We start from the raw sequence: 22,499 nt of genomic DNA on the forward strand, positions 1-22,499 counted from the left end.
ATCATCATTTATACCCAGTGTAAACCCCACAAGGTAAAATAATGACTGCTTGACAAGACATGCCCAGTGGTATAATAGTCACATGAACAGCCTAGGAGTAAACAAACACTTTCTGATTGAATTTAAGTCTTATTACATGATATAAAACCCATATTTGGTACCATTATCATGCCAAAAGCTAGACTAGACAGGTCAGAAGCCTAGAGGAGAACCTATTATGCTGCTAAGTGGATATAGTATTAAATGACTCATCACTATACACATAGGTCAGTGCATCTTTCAACCCTGATGACAGAAGCTTCTATTTGTAGTAGTTGGTGGTTAACACAGTGTCTTAGTGACCTTCCTATTCCTGGGACAAAACATCATGGCCAAGGCAACTTATAAAAGAAAAATTGGAAGCTTGCTTATAGTTCAGAGGGTAGAGTCCTTGATCATCAGGGCAGCAGACAGGTAGGGATAGCACTTGTATATCTGATCAAGCAGGCAAAGGTAGGAGGCAGAGGCAGAGAGGCAGAGAGGTGGAGGGAGAGACAGAGGTAGACTTGGTCTGGCATGGGCATTTGAAATCTCAATGCGCATCCTCAGTGAAACTCTTCTGCTCATAAGGTCACACTTCCTATTCTCTCCCAACAGTTTCAGCAATTATGGACCATGTATTCAAATATATAAGCCATTGGGGACCATTTTCATTCAAACCACCACAGTGTTTGTATAGCTTTGGAGAGCTCAGTTATACAGATTACTAGAGAGAATGACATCCTATTGTTCTAGAGGTACCACTGTGCTCTGTGGAGCAAGGGGTGGCCCAGGGAAACCAATGCTAATAATTCCACCAGTGGAGTATTACAGTTATGGAGTGCACACTCAGTCCCAAATCTGAAGTACTCCATTATTCAAACCTTGAGCACCAACATCTACAAGTAGAAAATTTCACATCTGGGAATGTCATTTTATTAATAAAGTTACTAAAAACTGTATTAAGTGAATAAAATATACATAAAAACTAAATGATTTTTTTTTTTTAATATATTTGGGACAGGATTTCTCTGACTAGCTCTGTCTGTCCTGGAACTCACTCTGTCGACCAGGCTGTCCTTGAACTCACAGAGATCCACCTGCCTATACCTCTGTTAGTGCTGGGATTAAAGACGTGCACCACCACTGCCCAGCAAAATCTAAATGAATTTTATATTTATACTTCTGTCCCATTACAAACATGTTTTTTTCTTTTAATGTACAGACTCCACAATATGAAAAGAGCAGAAATATGAAACCCTTAGGGTGGTAAGCATCTTTAGATAATGAATACTCAACATGCATAATCCTGTATGGTAGGTAGCATTCAGTGGTCAAGACAAGCTAAAGGCAGCTTAGTCTGATGCTATGGTCAAAGAATATCATGACAACTGAGTCCTGGGAGGCTAATACCATGGTGATGAGAGGGCAGGGCCAGGCAGAGAGAGGATCAATAGGTGGATATAATTACAACATGTTAATGATTATGTTTCAAATGTCAGAACTTTATGAATTTGATCAGTAGTTCAGAAAATAAGACTATTTACCTTATTTTATGTTAAATATATATATTTCTCAACTCAAAAGCTAAAAACCATAATAGTAAATAGTGAAACTATTTCTCTAATGGAGTTACCTTTCATGGCAGTTGGTTTTATTCTTAAACATGTAAAGCCTGCACATAACGTGACAGTATTTTCCTGGAATTGAGTCTCTGATTTCTGAAATGGGAGTGGGAAAAGATGTGAAAAATGATGGCCTCGAGCTGTTTAAAATCCAAATTGAAACTTGTACTACAAAGAGGGAAGTTGAACCTGAGAGTTTCTGCCTCTATCAGCGTGACGCAGAGCAGCAATTGAAGTTTCCCCACACCCCACGGATCTAATAAACACAGTGGTTCATTTAAAAGGGATTCGTTTTTCTTGGCTTTTGGAATTCAGAAATGAAGGAACATAGTCTAATGAATTTCATGCTGTACATGTTCCAAATGCACAAATCACATATAGAGGTCTATTTTAGATGCTATTAGTGTTTATATATAGACAATTAGCCATTTTATGCATCTCTAAATAGCTTGTTGAGCCTTTTAGAAGATTGCTTTGTTGAGTGGAAATAGTATTTTGAATGATTATAATTTATATTCATGAATAATATATATCAAATTTATACAGATTATATAAATTCTATATATTATATATGCTATTTTGGGATTAAAAATATGATGAATATTAAGAATCTATCTTAAAAGACAAATAAATACACTTAAGCCATGCAGTTTTTAAGTTAGTGTGGTCTTGCTGTTTTTTGCTATACATATTTGATAAGGATCCAGATTAATTGGAAAAGTTAACAAACATAACCACCAACATTTTATATTTTTAGATAATTTACATCATTAGATAAATATGCCAATAATTTATATAATATTTATGTATAAGGAGAATACCCTTTATGAAAACCTATAAATCTTAAAATTGAGGGTTTTTTTTGTTAGTTCTGCTTTTTATTAAATTTCCAATTGTATATTTAAGTTAATATGGTCTTGGTTTGGCATAAGAACTTGAAGTTTATTATTAATACTTGGTGACTATTTAATTATGTGTAAAGTCCCGTATCAAGTTTAGTGTGTCTCACAATGCATATACCCAGATCCCTGAATTTATATAACTTATGTAAGAACTAAAACATTCTTGGAACAGCTCAGGCTGTTTCTGGGGAGTTCAGCTAGAGAGCGGTCACTCCACACTTGATGCCCAAGTTAGGTCTAGCAGTGTGTTGTAGTACACAATATTCCACAATTAAGCTTATGACAATGGTGTGTGTTCACCTGTCACTCATAAATCTGTGGATCGGTGAGAGAAACTGGGGGTTTTATAGGTCTAATAAAAGGAGATGAAGGAGATAGAATAACACTTGAGATGTTTTTGATGAGAGGCGAGGCTGCTAGTGAACATTTGAAAAAAATGTTACAAATCCTTTTCTTTAAAATTATAATTTTCTTCTCAAGAATGTCATACAGCTATACTAATGAAATATGACCACATCAATCCCTCAATACACTTTTTTAACTCCCCATAATCCCCAACATGCCCCCCTCTCAAGTTCATGTCTGTTTTCTCTCTCTCTCTCTCTCTCTCTCTCTCTCTCTCTCTCTCTCTCTCTCTCTCTCTCTCTCTCTCTCCTTTCTTTTAAATCTACTAAGATCAATTAGTGCTTTCCATGTGTGTGAACCAGCCACAGGAGGGTGAGAAACTGACCATTGAGACTATCATCACAAAAAGAATTATTTTTCTATTCCTTAGTATTTGTCAAGTGCTGGTAGCCTTCAGCGAAGGATGGGGCTTGAAGAATTCATCCCCCATCTATGCTGACATTTTGCCTGGTTTGACCTTATGCAGGTCTTGTGCAGGTAACCCCAGCTATTGTTGCTTAATGGAAACCTTTATCAAGATTTATTTTGAAAAACATAGAACTATCAATAGACCGGCATTTTGTTGTTGTTTTTGTTTGTTACTTTGTTTGTTTTAAACTCTTTGACCCTATTTAGTTCCAGCTGCTGAGAACTCTAGATCCCCAATATTATGTGTCATGACTGCTGACTGCTTTTCTTTGGTCCCATGTAGACCCCTTACTTAGCTCATGAAGGTTTGATGTCTTTTCCACCTGCACTGTCTACCATTCCTGCTCTACAGATCTGTAGCATTGCAGACATCAGACTATGTAATTTTTCTTCTGGGACTGTGGGGCAAAAATCACATGGCCTTCTGAGGTGCTGCTTCTCTAGTACAGATTCACGGTTGTCAACTGCACAGAACTCGATCGCACCCTTCTGACTCTACTTTCTTTACTCTATATATCTATTTTAGTTCTCTCACTCTCTCCTGAATGCTTCCCTTATTTTACTGCATCTTTGTTCTCTTGTAGCCCAGCACATTGACTTCTCAGATAAAACAGCAGGTAGTTGAAAGGCCACATTTCTGCCGCCAAGTGCCACCCCCCTCCCAAAGTTGTCTGTATTTATACGTGCTTATAAAAGATAATAGAAAAAAACGATGTTACAGAGCAATGCCTTAACTTTTCACCTTCCATCTTTAACTGTAAATCTGCGTTTATTCCCTCTTTCTGTGAGGCCCCTCAGTACTGCTTCCCACTTCCCTGTACAGCATTGCCATATCTCTCCTCCCTCAAATATATATGAAAAGAAAAGGCTGTCCCCTCCTTCAGTTCTGTCATTTTCTCCCCCCAAAGATTTATTTTTATTCCATATTTACATCTCTGTGTGTATGTGTACACGTGTGGGGATGTCTGCAGAGGCTAAAGGGTGGTATCTCCTGTCGTCAACTCTACTAAGAATACACTACCTCTTATCCATTCTAATTGAAATAGCTTGCAGGTACATTCCTTCTCCTCTATTTGTGTCTTCATGGTTATGGCTTCAGAGCGAGGACTTGAGTAGGTTCCTGAAGCCTGAGGAGGACTGGCCAAAGGAGAAATCTGAGAATAATAACTGGGTTGGAAATCTGAAAATCATCATGAATTTAGTCAGGGATATTTTAGGTGCTGAACTAATCTGAAGAAATGGGAGGAAGAATTCAAGAAACTGGGCTGTCAGTGCTGAAGATTTGGATATGAAGAAAAGTTGGCTTCATGGTTATTGATGGTGTTTCAGTAAATATACCAATACACTGTATTTGAATGATGAAAACTAAAAGACTGAGTTAGAATCCTCAGAATCTTCAGAACATCAAAAAATAACTGAAAAAAGTAAGAGGAGAAAATACAGGCCAGGAATTACCCTTAAAGAAAAGGCAAAATAAAATAAAATAAAAACCCGAGCCTGGGAAGAAGGCTGAGTGGGCAAAGTGTTTTCTGTGCAAGCATGAGAACCTGAGTTCAGATCCCCAGTACCCACATTACAAGCCAAGCATGGTGCGTATCCATCATCCCAGCACTGGGAGGTAAAGACCAGTGGATCATGGGCCTCCTTGGCTAATCTTTCAAAAGAGGCATCTTCCATGTGCCTTGTGAGATCCTGTTTCAAAGTCAAAACAAAAACAAAAGAAGAAAAAAAAAACTGTGGTGAATTGAGAAACAGTCACTTCTGCAGGTCTTCTGCAGGAAACGGAAGGAGCGGTAGGTCCTGGACATAGATGGCTGTCAATCTGAGGGACTTAGTTTCTTCTAACAATCCAGTTTTCTCCTGGAATAATAAACTCCTGTCTTCTGCAGGTGTTTTTGCTTATTGCTTGAGACAGACTGAAATCTGCCCAAAAGGATCGAATGAACTATTCAATCTTCTCTCTGCCTGTCTCTGTCTCCTCGCTCTGTCTTTCTCTGAATCTGTTTCTGTCTGGCTGTCTATCAGTCCCCCTCTGTCTTTCGTTTTCCCTCCCTTGTTTCCCAGTTTTCCTCCTTCCCCTCTGTTCTTCTTTTCTATTTTCTGATTATATCCCATAAGGCCGTGTGCCAAGATTACAGCTGGATTCCTTGTCAGTAACAAAAATTGTTAGATTTCAGCTTGAAGATAGGCATGGTGGCACAGGCAGGCCTGTATTCCTAGCACTCAGAAAATAGTTGTGGGAGGAAAAGGAGTCCAGATTCACCCTCAGTAACATAGATCTCAAAGTTGGCCTGGGGGATATGAGATCACCTCACACAAAAATAAACCAGCATGGGAAGAATTTGAGGTTGACATTCCAGGGAGAAGCCTAAATAACAGATCTGTCAGCCACTTAGCTAAGAATGGTGACTCACCTTGGCAATGTCTTCTCCCCCCCCCCCCATCACCTGTGATTTTAGACTTGAACTGTTCAAGCTGGTACAGCAGCTATAGCAAGCAGATGTGTAGGATAAAGCTTTTGTACTAAAGCAAAAACAAACAAGCAAAAGGCAAAACAGAAAAACAAACAAACAAACAAAACAGCAACACACAAAAATCTACATGCAAAATGTGTTTCCAAAAGTGTAAGGTTCTAAGTCAAGAAACTGATCGTGCAACTGCAAAATCCAGCTCAGAGCTTGCTAAGGGCTGAGCATTGTGTTGCTCTACAGTTCCTGTGTTTCCTGAGTGTCCAAGGTGAGGGTGTTTGGAGGTGGATCCTCTGGATTGTAATTAGACCTTGAGGGGAGAGTCCCCTGGAATGGAAGGATTGTCTTACAAGCCACAGACTCATGAGAGAAGACTTCTCTCTATCCTATGAAAATACAACATGAAGATACCTCTGCTAGTTGGAGGAAAACCCTATCAGGAGCCTGGCATGCTTGCTCCGTTTTCTAGGTGCCTGGCTTCTAGGGCTGTGAGGGGGCAAAACCAGTTTATTATTTAAGTATCTGTTGCTGTACCCCAAGCTGACTAAGACAGATGTTTTCTGCATTTCTAATGGAGACAGATACTGCCTGATCTAGAGGGTTTATGTGTGCCAGTGTGTAAGAAGAGACAGACCGAAGCAGGAGTCAGGCTAACCTGACTCAAACCCTGCCTTTGTTAGTAGCTCTGAGACATGAGCTTTGCGACTCTCGCTCTCTGAGCCTGCTTCATTATCCATCAAATGAAAATTCTAATACTGTATGGGACTTGTGAGATAATTGAATCAGATATTGAATGTCAAGCACTAAGGAGAATCCATAACTACTGCTGCTGCAGTCATTTCCACTAGACCCTCCTACTTCCTGCTATTGTGATAATTTCATTATTTCTTTCATCACAATACAACTCCATTCTTGTAGTATTAGGTCTAACACAGATTCAGCCTCTGCTCAAGTCGTAAAAAAAAAAAAAATAGTATTTTTTATTTTGCCAGCTCTGCTATCCTGACCCCAACAGCAATGTTTATTTGCATAGGAAACATGAACAGGTAACTTCTCTTACTTGACCGTCCTGGATCTACATATTGTTCTGTCCCCCCCCCCCCACCTCTTGACATTTACCCTGTTACTCAGGTTTCAGTGTATTTTTTGCAGGTGTTAGACTTTCCCTCAAGGATGAAGATTTTTGTTGGTTGCTTGTTTTCTTTCATTCATTCATTCATTTTTTTTTTTTTTAAGATAAGACCTTTTTGCTTGGTAGTGCAGGTTAGCTTGAACCTCACTCTATAGCCGAGGCTATCCCAGCTTCACAGCAAACTTTTCTCAGACTCCTAAGAGTGGGTCTCCCAGTTTGAACCCCAAACCGGCTCGTTTGGGCTCTAAATGGAAAGATGGTTTTATATATATATATATTTGGTGCAAACTGTTCTGTCTGCTCTCTCCAGCTCGAAGTTCTCAAATTGCTCTACCTTGGCAAGCCTTTAAACTTTTAGTCATTTCTCTTCAAAGACATCTCTAGCCATCAAACTTGACTTTTTATTCTCCCTATTGACCAAGCTATCTTCTTCCTGTTAAATTTTTATATGTCTCCCCATGTGGCCTTTTCCTTTACAATATCTCTGACAGAACTTGATTTGAGTCCAAGGCAAAGATCAATGAAAACAAACAAAGGCTACCTGAGCTTTGTTTTTGAATTATTTTTAACAGTTTTATTGAGATTTTTCTTGCAGCATGCATTTTACCAATTTAAAGTATGCAGTTCTCTCATTTTTAGTATAATTAAAAACTGGCTTGTTTAATAATCATCGCTTTCAGTTTTGAAACATTTTCTTTACTTGAAAAGAAACTCTGTTTGCACTCTAGTGTCATTTATAGTTGTCACCATCTCAGGCAACAATAATATAGATTTTTGCTTTAAATTTGCCTACCATCAATATTTTGTATAAATAATGTGTAATATGCATGTTTTGGGGGCTTCTTTCCCTTAATATTAGTTGTGTTCATAGAATTCTACATCGTACTGTGTATTAGTATGCCATTCTTCTGTATGACCAACTCCTTTATTATATGAACACAAAGCATTTTCTCTGTTGATTACTTAGATGTTTAGATAGTGTTTCCTTTTTGATTACTATGAATTATATTGCAGATGAACAATATACATGCAAGGGTTTGTGTGGATGTCTGTGTTCTAGCTGACTTTCTATTGCTGTGATAAACACCATGACCAAAAGCAGCCGGGACAAGAAGGGATTAATTTGGTTTATATGCCCTCATCACAGCCTATCATTGCTCGAAGCCAAGGGACCAACTCAAGCAGAGAGGAAAAGGAGCAGAGACCATAAAGGGCATCACTTACTGGCTTGGTCCTCCTGGCTTGCTCAGGTTGTTTTCTTATACAACCTGGTGCCACCTGCCCAGGGATGGCACTGCCTAGAGTGGGTTGGTCCCTTCCATATTATTCATCTATCAAAAAACCAAATGCCCCATAGAACTGCCCACAGTCCACTCTGATGGAGGTAATTCCTAATCTGAGGCTCACTCTTCCAAGATGACTCCAGCTTGTATGAAGTTGACAAAAAAAACCAAAAACAACAACAACAAAAAAAAAACTGTTCAGCACAATATGGTTTGATTTAACTTGGATATACAAGTTTAAGTTGAATTCCTGGGTTCAGGGCTAACACTAGTATTTCCAGTCTTTTTTCCAAAGCAGTCACATGGCTTTGCATTTTAAGTAGCAATGTTTGAGGTTTCAGGTGTCTTCACAGCCTCCATTTTGCTTTGTGTCTATTGTTTTCACCGCAGCCTTCCCCTCTGTGAGCACAGCATCTCATTATAATTTTTATATTCCCATGACTTATGGCATTGAACATCCCTTGGTATGTCTGATGGACATTGCTATTGTGGACACATCTATTAAGATCATTTGCTTGCTCTGAAAAATGTATTTTAGTAATTAAATTGTAAATATTATTTAGATATTCTAGACTTAAGTAACTATCTCTTATAATGATTTCCAATTATTTTCTTCCCTTTTAAAGTTGCTGTTTCATTTTCTTGATAGTGTCTTTTGTCTACCCATTTTTTTCATTGTGACAAGTGTGATTTATCATTTTTTTCTTTTGTTCCATCTATATCTAGTATTGTATTAAAGAACTAAGGTCACAGAAATATACCTAATTTAACCTTAGTTTTATTTGAAATGTTTTATGGTTCCTAAGCCTATTTCTAGGATCCATTTTGAGCTAATTTTATGTATGTTTTAAGATACAGGCTGAAGTTTGTTTTTCTGTATATGGAGGTCCAGTATTCACAGTTGGTTAAAACACATATTCTTTCCTTATTGAATGGTATTAGTTATCATTGTAAAACCTGAACTGATAATAAATATATATTCATTTCTGTCTTATTCCTAGTCATTACAGAAAAACACTTCATTGTTACAGTTTTATAACTGGCCATAGGATGAGGAGGAGGCCTGTGTATTCTATTTGCTGATCACTATGAGCCCTCCCATATCTGCATATGGGGTATGGTTCAAGTGGTGCCTGATTAGATGACACATGTGTTTCAGGGTATAGAGAAAAATCTCGCATTCATATCCATTCTAATACTAGTAAACCATAAATCAGTTAATTTGCAAGCAGTACTGATAGAGCTTGTAACAACACTAGAATTTACCTTGTCTATGGAGAGCCATCCAATGGACTCCACATGTTGATTAGCTTGTTGAAACAGAGTTCCTTATTCTGATCAGTGAAAATAAACTGCAGAGCCATTCCAGGCTCAGAGGGTACCTTTGGCTGCCTGGTGATTACTGTACGTTTCATGAGCACCCATCTCCCATTGTCTTCTTTTTTCCACTTTGTTATTTAACATGCTCTTCCCAAGCAAACAGCACGTCTCTTCCAATTTAACCATTAGTTTTCTACCTACTATCTACTGTCCCTGACAAGAGAAGGCTGATCAAATTCAGGCCCAAACCCAATGCATGTGTTTCAGTTTGGGCTGCAGTTATGAAATGCCAGTGCCAGGGCAGCTTCTAAGCAAGAGAAGTGCATTTCTCACAGATCTGAAGGCTTAAAGCCTAACATTGGCAAGGTTGGGACCTGATGAGGACCCACTTCTGGGTTTAAGATAGTTTGATTTCTCCATGTATGCTCTGTAGCAGAAAGTAAACAAGTTAGCAACTCTCTGAAATCACTTTTATATGGGTACTAATCTTATTTACTGGGGTTCTCCCCTCAGGACCCAAACCTCTTCCAAAGGCCTCTCTTCCTAATGCTGTGATCTTGGAGGATGGCATTCCAGCATAACACTTTGGAGAGACGTAGACATTCAGTTCATAACAACGTCTAAAAAAGGCAGAGTTCAATGCCACAGAATAAGTCATAGCAAAGAAAGTGTTATTATCCTTAGGTCTTAAACAGTATTTTATCTCTCCACATCTAGCTGACAAGAATTATTTGAAATGGGGTAGATTTTTGATCTAAATTACCATCATATAAATTAAGGTACTTAGAATGTGTCAGAAGATAAAGTAAATAAAAATAAAATGATAATATAGTGGAAATACTGTTACTTATTTTCAAGGATCTATGGAACATCAGAAATGATCATGTACTGGAATACTTCAAATTCTAGTGCTGTGTTGAATGCTATCTGACTACAGATTACAGCTTATCTCACTTACAGCTTCCTGCTTTCAGACGTGAGCATCAGAGCTTTCCTCTATACTCTAAAATGTGTATTTAACCATATCCTTTAGCTAATATGTAAAAACATAAAAATGCACATTCTAATGGGGTAACATTAAATTAATTGATATAGGTATACAATGTGCAATGTGTAAATCTCATTACCTGTATCTGACTTCTCAAATATTAATCATTTTTAAGTGAAAGAAATTAAAATCATTTTCTCTAGCTCTCTGAAATATAGATTCATAATTGTTATTTATACTCACTTTGTGTACGTATGCTGTAACCTATAGTGTCATGGTTCCCCCAAGCACTTACGACTGTATCTGTGGATCAGACTTCTTCTTATCTCATTCTGTTGCCTCCCACCTACAGAACAGCTTCCCACCATTAGAGTCTCATTTTTTTAAAGTGTTTTTTTTTATTTTTGAGATTATAGTATAATTTCATGATTTCCACATTTCCTTTCCTCCCTCAAACCTTCCCATACACCCTTCTTTGCTTTCTTTCAGACTGATCACCTCTTCTTTTCATTGATTGTTGCTACATACAACATTCTTTTAAATACAGAAATGCAACTTGCCTAGTATGTTACTTCTATATTTTCTGGGCTAACCATTTGGTAGTAGATAACCATTTGGTGTGCTGTTCCTTGAGGACGAATATTTCTCCAAGTCTCAGCATTCCTTAGTTGCCTATAGTTCTCTGAGGATCAGAGAGTTTGCTGTGAAATTCAGTCTTCTAGGAGTATCAGAAGCTACACCCACAAAACCTCGCTAACATGACTGCTTCAACATGAGCCGAACATAGGCAGCAGCAATAGACATGCTAACGTGGATAGAGGGAAGCCCTGCAGTCCTTAACCCTCCACTAACAACTCTCAGCTTTTAAGAACTGAATTCTGGGCTGTGGAGATGGCTCAGTGGGTAAGGGAGCTTCCCATACAAGCATGGGGACTTGAGTTCAAATCCTCAGCACCCACATAAAATCCAGGCATGACCAGACATGCCGATTTCCAGTGCTTAGGGTGGGCACCGGAAGCTCTCAGAAGCTTCCTAGGAAGCCAGTCTGGTGGAAAAGCTGACCTTCATTGTCAGTGAGAGACCACGGATCATGAGAATAAGCCAAAGGCAATTGAGGAAGATACTTGATGTCCTGCTCTGCCTTATGCTTATATGTATAGGCATGTGCACCCAGACTCACATGTGCACACATAAGCTCACACAAGCACACACCACACACTTATGCCACATAAACAAAAGAGCTGAGTTCTGTCTGCTGGACTCAGATGGGAGGGTAGGAGGTTAGAGTGGCCCATACATGTAAGGATGTGTCCAGCAGAGCACCCTTGCTTTGATTTATTTTATTTAGTTTCATGTTGGATTCCTCTGCAAAATTTCTTCTAAGAAAATTGAATGGCTTCAGCTGCTAAAAGTAAATAGGCTGGTAAATAAATAAATGCTTTGATTGCTACTGTATTAAACCTCAAAGTAAGTCACATTATTATCTTCATTTCAATAAAACTAGAAATTAATGAAAGATATTTAAAAGGAAATATAATACAACTCAATTTCTCCCAAATAACAATAAGGTTAAAGAGAATAATCAGTGTTCCAATTACAGCCTATTTTTGAAAAGAAATGAAAACAGTGTATATCAAACGTTATCATTACAGCCAGAAAAATAATGAGAGAAAACTTCTCTCATGCTGGCTGTGCATCTGATCTATGGAACACAGAAAATTATTTGAGTGTTTGTTTTCTCAATTCTCCCAAGGATGGTGTATAACAAGTTCTATTCTTGATGCATTAAAGAGGAGTTTATTTATTGCATGCTGGGGTTCCTTAGGGTACTAGTGCTTAATTCTTTTAGTGAACCCTGGCTGAGCAAGACAGGCATGTCTTGTTATTAAAATGATAATCCCTGGTGTTGCTCAGGATATGGGTAGTTGAACATTCCCCTGTGTGGCTAGTGGGAGTATGAATTGAAACTGCCAACCCAGAATGTATCTTGGTAATATGTATTTGGAATCATAAACATGTTAAGATCTGATGCCCTTGGCCCGACAATATCACTTTATAATTGATGGTGAAGAAAGATATTTGGACAGTTATTTCTACACAGAGACCTGACATGAGTTTTCATTGTGGTACTTTTCTAATCCTGGAAAGATAGAGAAGTCCTATATTTATACAGCTGGCTTCAATATTATAAATATTTTGCCTGTCTGGTTTCATTTGTTTCTCTGCCCTGTGTATATTTAATTTTTTTCCTATCTTAGAGAAAATCATTGTAGATGTTATTTCACATTTTCATTTCAGTTTTAATAGTTTTACAACATACACATGTCTCTGTCCGTTACTTTCTACATATTTCTGGAGCTTGGTGTAAGTGATAATTTTCTGCTCCCCTTTAAAATCAGCTTTTCAGTTTCATATTTATCCACTCTGATACATCCCCGTTATATCTTTCTATGATATCTCATTGTTTAATTCTCCCAGCTACATATTTTACTTATTCTGTAGCTTCTTTAAAGTTTGGTTGCTTATTATTTGTTGCTTTTGCAATGAAATCTTCAGTGATCAGTTCTAAATAGTCTCTTGTATTCACTTAGGAGAATTTGTCTAGGCCGTTGCCTGGGAATAGACTTGTTGGACCATTGGGTTAGCATAACTTCAGTGCCAAGTTACTTTCAGTCATTTATACCCTCTGTAGTAGTGTTGTTTTATGACCTTACTGGGTGTTTGATATTCTGAACCTTTCATTTTTGCCAAGCCAGTGAGTAGCAATGAGTTGCTGAATCCAAGATTTAAGTCAGCTTGTGTCTTATTGCTCATGTCTACTAGCCATTCAGAGTTCTTCCTCTGAATATTTTCTTAGCCTACTTATCTGTTGGTTTGTTTGCTTTGTTCCTGGAGTGATGTTTTTCACATGTTTCTATGCTGTTCCTTAAATGAATTCATACAGGTGTTAGATTGCATTGTTAGTCTAACTGCTATGGAGATACGCTTGTTTTAGTGATTAAATTTAGCAGTCTTTGTTTTTTTTTCAGTCTTTTCTATAACACTTCAATTAATTAGCTAGTGAATTAATTACTTTTTGGTAGATGCCTCACTTGAAAATAATCCTCATTAAGTATCCCAAGGTTATAAACACCTTTATTGGTTTGTTTTCATTTTAGGTATTCTACAGTTGTGTTTGTCAGATGTGAAAATACCACATGTTGGAATGATTAAGGGTGTGTTAGTAGGTATTGATCCATTTCTCTTATGAGCAAAAATGGTTACTTTCACACCTCTGGCTAAGGATTGTATCAATGTTGCTTCCATGTATGCAAGGGTTGGCCGCTGTTCTGTGGAGATTTTCTCCTCATCTGCAGCATAGTGTCACATTAATCCTTATGTGAAATTAACTTTCTACCTTTCTTCCTTGAGACTTTTCTTTATATCTTAATTGAACTTATTCATATTTTTATGAATTTGGGCATATATGTTGTTGCAATCATTTTTTTTTATCAACATGGCATGGATCTTATCAAATAGACTAGAATTTTCTTGTTGATGTTTCTTTAAATGACATTTTTAAAACATTTACTAATAAGTCAATTAAGGATTAAAAGTATATTTGAAAATGTTAAAATATCTGTTTAATTTTAGGAGACCAAAGTCATATTTTCAGAACCTTTTTTTTTGTTATTTTTATTTATGTTTAAAAATTGTATTTAGGTGCATGCATACATGAGTGTGTGCGTGTGTGCATATGTGCATGTTTGTGTGTGAATTCTCACCATTAGACTTGGTGGCAAACACCTTCACTCTTTACACTTCTTCCTAGCTCAGGAAAGCATTTCTTACACATTTTGAACTATCCTCCATTTTTCTAAGTAGCTCATATAAAACGTTATTATATTAGAAAGTATGTTTTTTAAAGTAATGTAATTTTTATAGGTAAGCAGTATGTTTTACTAAACTCCTAATCATATCAAGTTATTCATTACATGATCTTTATTATTTAGATGGCTGGAATCCATTTTCTCACCCATATAAAAAACTAGAATATGGAAAATGGGAGCTGACTATCCCACCCAAGCAGAATAAATCTCCGATACCTCATGGATCCAAATTGAAGGTATGTTCCTCCTTCCTTTTTGTTTGTTTGTTTCTTTCTTGATAAGGCTGGCTCCAAACTCACTGACTGTCTTACTTACTACCGGGCCTGTTTACATATAGTTCCGAAAGGGTGTATTCCATAGCTGGCTCTTCCTTAGTTTCTCAGGTTTGCCATTTTTGGAAACTGTGCTGTTACATCAGGCAGTGAATTTGTTATCTTTCAAAAATACTGTGTTATTCTTTATTTACACAGTTTTATGAGTCCTCACACCTTCTTTGCTACTAAAATTAAGTATTGAATAATGAATTTTCAAAATGTGGTTTCTGTGCAAGTGGTAAGATAATTAAATCTGTAGTGAGCATTCCAAATCCAAAATGCTTCAGAATCAGAAGCCTTTTGAGTGCTGACATGATGACATGAGTGGAAAATTCCATACCATGAAATTTTGTTTCTCATATAAATTGTTATGAATCGCAAATACTTACCTTTAGGCTGTATGTATAAGGCAGAGATAAAATATGCATGAAGCTTGTATTTAGATTTAGATTTCTCCTCTAAAATGCCTCATTCATATTCAAGTATTAAAAAAATCGGTTCCTAAGTATTTTGATAATGATTACGTAGCCTGTACCAAGGATGAATGATTTTTGATATGTTAAAGCTACGCTGAGTGTCTGCCTCTTTACTTTGATTGAAGTCTTTTTATACTTTTTCTGTGCTACATATTACATTATGTTTCTTTCTCAAAAATTGGTTGACCTTGGTCAAATTAAACAATGGTTCAATTTTTTAAACAGATATAATTATCTGATGGCTTAAAATGCTTTTTACATTCTCATTTATCTTCTTAAAAATATTTTTTACAGAAGGGAGACAGTAAATAAGTATAAGGTAAACTGCTCTTTCTCCAGTATGAATCTCTAAAATTTATGGTCAAGTAATTCACTAGAAACTCTGATGTTTTTGCTAGTGTTTAGACATTTCAAGTGTTAAGGGTACACCTAGTTGTTTTTGCAATACTAAACAGTGACATATTTAGTTATTCATGTGTGGAAATTGATGTACCTTTTGAGGGAACCTGGTAAATTCTCTGTAAAGCATCAACTGATCTGAGCTTTTTGGCCCTTTACCTTGATGTTAGCCTTGAGTAGTTTCTCTTGGTAATTAAAAGCCATGTTTTAAGGAAAACTTGAAAATTCATTTCAGTCCACAAAGGGATTGACCTTTCTTATTTGTGAATATATTTTATGAATTATATTGTGACCATTAACAAAATGAGCATTATCTACCGCTGAAATTTTAATTTCTTTCTCTCTGAAAAATACTTCAATTTTCAACTGAACTGTTGAAAAAAGACATTTAACTACTTATATCATGTTATAAATAAGACTGTTAGAGTTTTTAATTGAACGACAATATTGAAAGATAAAATGATAAAATAAATTAAACTTTCATGCCTGTAAAGATACAAGGAAGACCACTTACCTGAAGAATAATTAGGTTTATATTATTCATGCCCTTCACACTTCAATGTACTGTATTTAAAACCATTTTATCTACTATTTGAAAATGTTTGCCTTTAATACCATTATTAAAACTAAATAAAAGAAGCTGACAGATTGTCAGAATTATCAAGTATCTCTTTTGTGTGTATGTATACATATACATATACATAAACACATATTTCTTGTATATATTTTAAGTAGAAAGTACTATAGAAAGTGCTATCAGACCGCCAAAATGAATACACAATATATTCATTGTGTGACGGCAACACAGAAACTTATAAGTGCTAGTGACATTGAAGCATACTTGGAAAACATATTCAGAAGTTGATCAGAGAGCCAGCAGGAAGAAAGGCATTCTAACTTGAGAGTGCTGAACGAATCAAGGTGTGTATTGATCCAGGTCCCAAGGGGGAAGCAAATGGCACACTCGAACAGTACAGTTTAAATAGGTATTATTTTTCAAAAAGGCTATTTTCATAGCTGAACATGCAAGGAAAAAAAAACAGAGTTCGAAGGACTGTTGAGTTGTAAGTCTTAAAAAATTAACCCCTTCTCTGCCACTTGCTGAAATGGAAACCCAGTGAGAGAAGTGCACCATCTTGAGAGAAACACTGGATATTGGTTGAGAACTAAAGGTATTGTGTAACAGCCTTCAAGTGAAGGAGCCAGAGGAATAGAGGAGACAAATGATCTGGTCCCTCAGTCCCCGTCTACCTCTGACACCTTTTTGGAGCCTGAGCCCGGCTCAAGTTCTTAGGAATCAGAATTCCAGGACACAGGGTTCACACTGGCCAGAGTCTGTATCTGAGAAATGGGTGAATAGGTGAGAAGGTAAACTTGACAGGTTCACTGGAGGCAAACTAAAGATTTCTTTTCCATCTCCGAGTTCTTCCCTCCCCTCCCTTCCCCTCCCAACTTCTCCCCTTCCCTCCCCTTCCCTCTTGCTTGCTATGCCAATTAAAACTAAAAGATTAGCATTGGCATTTAGAATTAATTTATTTTTCACTGTTTAATGTATTTATGCAATGTCACTATTGCTTACCAATCAGTAAAACAAAAGTACACTAGCCCTTGGCACCAGCCTTTAACTGTTTCAAAGGCTTATCTGTTTTGTTTGTTTGAGACAGGGTTTCTCTGGCCCTGACTGTCCTGGAACTCAGAGATCCACCTGCCTCTGCCTCCCAAGTGCTGGGATTAAAGGCGTGTGCCACCACCGCCCAGCCGCTTATCTCTTTTATTAGCTAAGGTTGCCAGAACAAATGCCATAGAATTGCTTGCTTAAATAACAGAGATGTGTTTGCTTATAGTTTTAGCTGCCGGAAGTCCTAGAGGCTATGATGATCATGTTCTAAATTCTCTCTTCGTGCTTGCAGAAGGGGGCTTCTTTGTTTTGTCATGTGGCAGAAAGAAAGGAAGATAGGATGTTAGAGAGTACATGTGTGCAAACTCTGATAAGTTTTCATCATAATAGATTTTCTAACTTTGTTACTCCACATGGACTTGATTAACTTCCCAGTGGCCCCATCTCCATGTAACACCATCTTAGGAGTTAGGGCTACATTTGGACAGATATAATTTATCACATAGCAGGATGGTCCTGCTTTTCAATTATAAAACACATTTAGATGTTACAGAATTGATTGCTAGAAAAGAAGCATGAAACCAAACAGTTACACTTGGAATTTTGTTAGCTAAGACTTTTGAAACAAATAAGAAGTTATACTCATTTATTCCCACTCTTCATTGTATTGCTAGGAAAGAAGGGAGTACTTCGTAAAGGTAAGTTTTTGAGGTCACAAAATTAGTGAGTTATCATAAGCTGTGTCTTCATTGGAGTCTATCAGACTCATAGTCCATACTCTGAAATAGGCTCCATTGCAAGTCAGGGTAAGAGTTCAGAAAGAAGAAGAGAGTGGGGGGATTGGTGCAGATGAAGGTGAACTTGAAACATGTCCCAGACCTAACAATTCATCCTGTGCTATGTTCTGTAGCTCTTTGTCTGGAAACTGTGACCTCCAGGATTTAGCATGCTGGGAGACAGAACATTACCTCTATCTTGAGAACAAAAAAGAGGAATAGATAGTTTGTAGGAAGGGTCTGGGAGATGAGATGAGGTAGATTAAAAGTAATGACTGAGAGCTGGAAAGAACTTGTCAGGCATAAGGAGTCAATGAAGAGGTCCGTGTTAGAGAATGGAAGAATTTAGTGTCTCAGTCATTGTCTAAGAAGACCGATATGATAAGTTGTGATCCTTCATTTCTAGGACATTTCATGCACTATGTCATTGTTGATTTCCTTCTCTTCCTATCTTTTCACTCTTTTAATGATACCTAGTATTTGCATATTGAATCTCATAGATTTTGTCTTTTTCTCTTAAACTAACCATCATTTTGACTTTCTGTTATACTTTGACAGATGATCTTGTCTTTCAGCTGCTTTTATTTAGCAACTATACTTTCAGAATCTCTAAGGACTTTTTGTGAGTAAATTGTAGATATTTAAAAATCAAACTTTCCAAGCCAGGCGGTGGTGAAACACGCCTTTAATCCCAGCACTCGGGAGGCAGAGCCAGGCGGATCTCTGTAAGTTTGAGGCCAGCCTGGTCTATAGAATGAGTTCCAGGAAAGGCGCAAAGCTACACAGAGAAACCCTGTCTCGAAAAACCAAAAAAAAAAAAAAAAAAAAAAAAAAAAAATCAAACTTTCCCCTTTCCCTCTGCCTATCCTAGCCTCTCTTTCTGGTATTATTGTTATTATTACTATTATTATTATTTTGTGTGTGTTTATTTTATCTCTGAATGCCATCTTGCAGATTGTATTTAACTGCACAATGATCCATGATTAGAGAGTTGTATTTTATATTTAGGTGGGAAAGGTCACTAAATTCTGTGTATATGGATGCTGCTAGGTATCTGATGAGTTCCATTGTGAATTGATGACAGTGAGTGAAGAGTCTTTTTCTTTGGACATGTTTTCCTTTTCTTGAGCTGAAATTTGCAGTGTATTATAGAATGGGTAGAATGGACATGGACTATAGGGCTGTACACTAGTCTGTTGGCATCAAGATAATAACAGGAAATGTGGATGAGTGGTCCACCTACTTTCAGTCAGGTTATTCTCAAATATCTTCTGAGCTCAGAGTGCCTGAGTCTGGAGGCTCCTAGGTCAGTAGTTTTTGGAGAATAAACCTGGGATCTCCTGTTTGAAAGATGGGCTGTAGTTTTACAGAAGGGTGTATATGGACCTATTCCAGTTAACAGGGAGGCAGCACCAATGAGCTATGCTGTCTTGTATAAGCAGTCTTGGCTTCTTCCTGGTCCTAAGGGCTTTTGGATGCTGAGACTTTTGGAGGACCTTTGCTAGTGTGTTTGTAAAATCTGCATTTTAGCATTCTTCCTCTTTAAAATTGTAGATTTGCCATTCTTTTTCAAATGATTAAAACAAAATGCATGTTTGTGATGGTTGTGAATATTTTGTCTTCGTGTGTGTGTGTGTGTGTGTGTGTGTACCATATACCCATGTACGTCAGAAGATGGCAAAGGATTTCCTGGAACTGGAGTTAAGATGTTTGTGAATAACCACATGAATTCTGGGAGTCAAACTCAGATTGCTCCTTTGCAAGATCAACAAGTGCTGTGAACCATGGACCCATCTCTCTAGCCCATTTTTGCCTATCTATTTATTTTCTTAGACTTGTAACTGCTTTCTAGTTTTATAAAATTTCATGGCAATTCATGGTTTCTTTTTTCCTGTTGTCTCATTCTGTTAGTGTATTTTTCTTATTATTTGCTGGGGTGAGTAAAGAAACCCTGGGGAGTTTGTCCTTTATAATTCCAACTTCAAAATAACCCCTTTGAGATGTAAGAAGCAGGAAGCATGTCTGCTCAGTAGAATATTGAATGACCTGAGGCTTCCACAGGGTCATCACATCCCCATAGCGTGTAATGGTCACTCTGATTATTTGCTGCTTGTGATGTCCTTACTGATTATTATATGTGATAGTTTTTCTTCTGTGGCCTACAGAAAATCCTTACTCACTTCATTTGTCATCCAGTTCAACTTAATCAACCTTGAAGACCTTGAAACATCTAATTTGTAAGAGAGCGCATAGGTAGAATTAGGGACCTTCCTTTACCACAGAGATGATGATTCTTTGTATTTGCAAACACAATCCGAATGCTAATGAGCCCAAAGAGCATACCAGGAAATGGCCTCTTCCCTGTAGATGATAATAAAGCCTTGTTAAATTGACTCATTTTTTCCTTTCTTCTCTTTCTTGTCTCTCTCTGTTGTGTGTAAGTTCCTTGGCATGTTGATAGGAAGCACAAAATAAAAATTTACATATCTAAGGTAATGGTCTATGGAGTAAGTCCTATGACTGCAAAAAAAAAAATGAGAGAGTAGAAGTGTTCCTTTGTATTTTATGTTTATACCTATAAGTTAAAAACAGTCTTATTTTGATTTTTTCTTCCTAACATAAGAATTAACAAGTATTTGATTTTGTGGGTTTTGTACTTGAAACATTGTACTGTCAGTCCTGGACACGAGGAAAGAAGGAACAATGGAATGCTTCTCTTGAATTTATAATGCAATACAAAAAAAATTACTATATGCACTAAGACACAGTTTCAATTTCATATTCTTTTCCAAAAATGACCCAATCTTTATAAAACTTCCTACTTCCTCTCCCCATTTTCATAGAATAGTCAGAGTTGTCATCATTTTAAGACATGGATTCTCTTCATGTTAGTCTCCTGTTTTGAATTCTATGTGATGCAATTCTTTGTCCCATTTGCTTCTCTCTGAGATTTTGAATCAGTTGATAAGAAACTTGTGTGATCTGTTTTCCTATTCCCCAGTACATGTCTGTTTGATAGTCATGATCCTATGCATGACTATTCTAAATGAACACTTACCTGTCTTCACATCAATATGCTTTCTACTTCCCATTGTGAATTCCATTCCTCTTGACCTCCTGTACCAGGCACTTCATTCCTGGCCCATGCTTTCCACTTCAGTTTTATCTTTATCCTTTATAGGAATCATACTTGAATACTTAAAAAAAAAAATCTAAATATGACTAGTTTAGTTTTCTCTCAGAGTGGTCCAGACAATGTCTTTTTTACTCAGAATGGCTTTTTCCTGGATAATAGTCTGAGAGACACCAGAATTATACACTGATGTTTTCCATATTCTCAAATCCACCCTGCCTTCACTGATTATTCCCTTCCCCTCTAACCCTATAGAGTCTGTTCCTCCTCCTGCTGTGACCAGTATCTACCTCAGTTCTAGAGCAATCTATAACTCTGTCTGTAATTGATCAGGTAGCTTCACTTTTTACGCAGTGAAGTTTTAAAGGCTTGGTAACATCTGATTTGTCGGAATGACCTCATCATTACTGTCTTCATGAGTGGATAGTGTATTTACCATAAATAACTGGACTTCACCATGGGAAATATTTTAACATATTCATATCATACCAAAAGGGAAAGATATGTATAAATCTCTTAAGGTAATGTTAGTTTTTCAGAAACAGTGCATTGACTAGTATAATATCTTAAATAGTATTTAGTAGCAAGTAGAACTTCTGTGTATTAGAGGAGTCCTATTAACATCAGAGTTAGAGAAGAAATTCCTTGAGTAAACAAGTACTAGTTTAAGTTTGTTTTAATGACTCTTTACCATTCTCTATGTTTCTTGTTACTTAAAGATCCTTATTAATCCAATTTGGGCAGTGAGTATTTTGTTGTTGAGTGTGAGTGTGTGTGTGTGTGTGTGTGTGTGTGTGTGTGTGTGTGTGTGTGTGTTACTGTGCCAATACAGCCACCTTGAATCAAAGGACGGAGTCAGCAATTGACTGACTGGGTTCAGCCATACAGTTGTTGGAGGACTGAGGGGGTCTGCTTAGAGAGGGAAAGAGAGAAAATTGGATTGGGGGGCGGTTCCTGGGCTGGTAGATAGGGAAAAACATGGAGAAAAGGTCAGCCAATGGACTCTCTGCTGCATCAGGTCTTGATATCGCAATTTCAGACTTCTGAGATTTTATTATACTGGAACAATTTAGGTAAATGTCCTGTGTGTGTACGTGTGTGTGTGTGTGTGTGTGTGTGTGTGTGTGTGTGTGTGTGTGTGTAGCTTAAGCACTGAGTTACATCACCAGCCTCACCGTTTGTCCTCTTGGTTCTGGAAAAGGCCTTACCTCACTATGGTGCCCAGAAGAAGAAATGACCCTCATAGGTTTGGTGTTTGAATTCTTGGTTCCTCAAGTGGTGACACCGGAAAGGTTTGGAAGGTACAGCCTCGCAGCCGGAAGTAAATCACTGGGGATGGGCTTTGAGAGTTTAAAACTTTAATCC

At 37.3% G+C, this 22,499-nt stretch overlaps 1 protein-coding gene across 1 annotated transcript in view; it reads left to right on the forward strand.

The window, feature by feature from the left end:
- Gbe1 (1,4-alpha-glucan branching enzyme 1) overlaps positions 1 to 22,499 on the forward strand; it is a 258,120-nt gene that overhangs the window by 80,972 nt on the left and 154,649 nt on the right. The window contains exon 3 of the mRNA XM_076549097.1: positions 14,542 to 14,654. Coding sequence (XP_076405212.1) covers positions 14,542 to 14,654 — 113 coding nt within the window. The remainder of the gene's footprint in view (positions 1 to 14,541; positions 14,655 to 22,499) is intronic.

Source organism: Peromyscus maniculatus, chromosome 12, assembly GCF_049852395.1.
Source record: "Peromyscus maniculatus bairdii isolate BWxNUB_F1_BW_parent chromosome 12, HU_Pman_BW_mat_3.1, whole genome shotgun sequence".
In the NCBI taxonomy this organism is placed as follows: domain Eukaryota; kingdom Metazoa; phylum Chordata; class Mammalia; order Rodentia; family Cricetidae; genus Peromyscus; species Peromyscus maniculatus.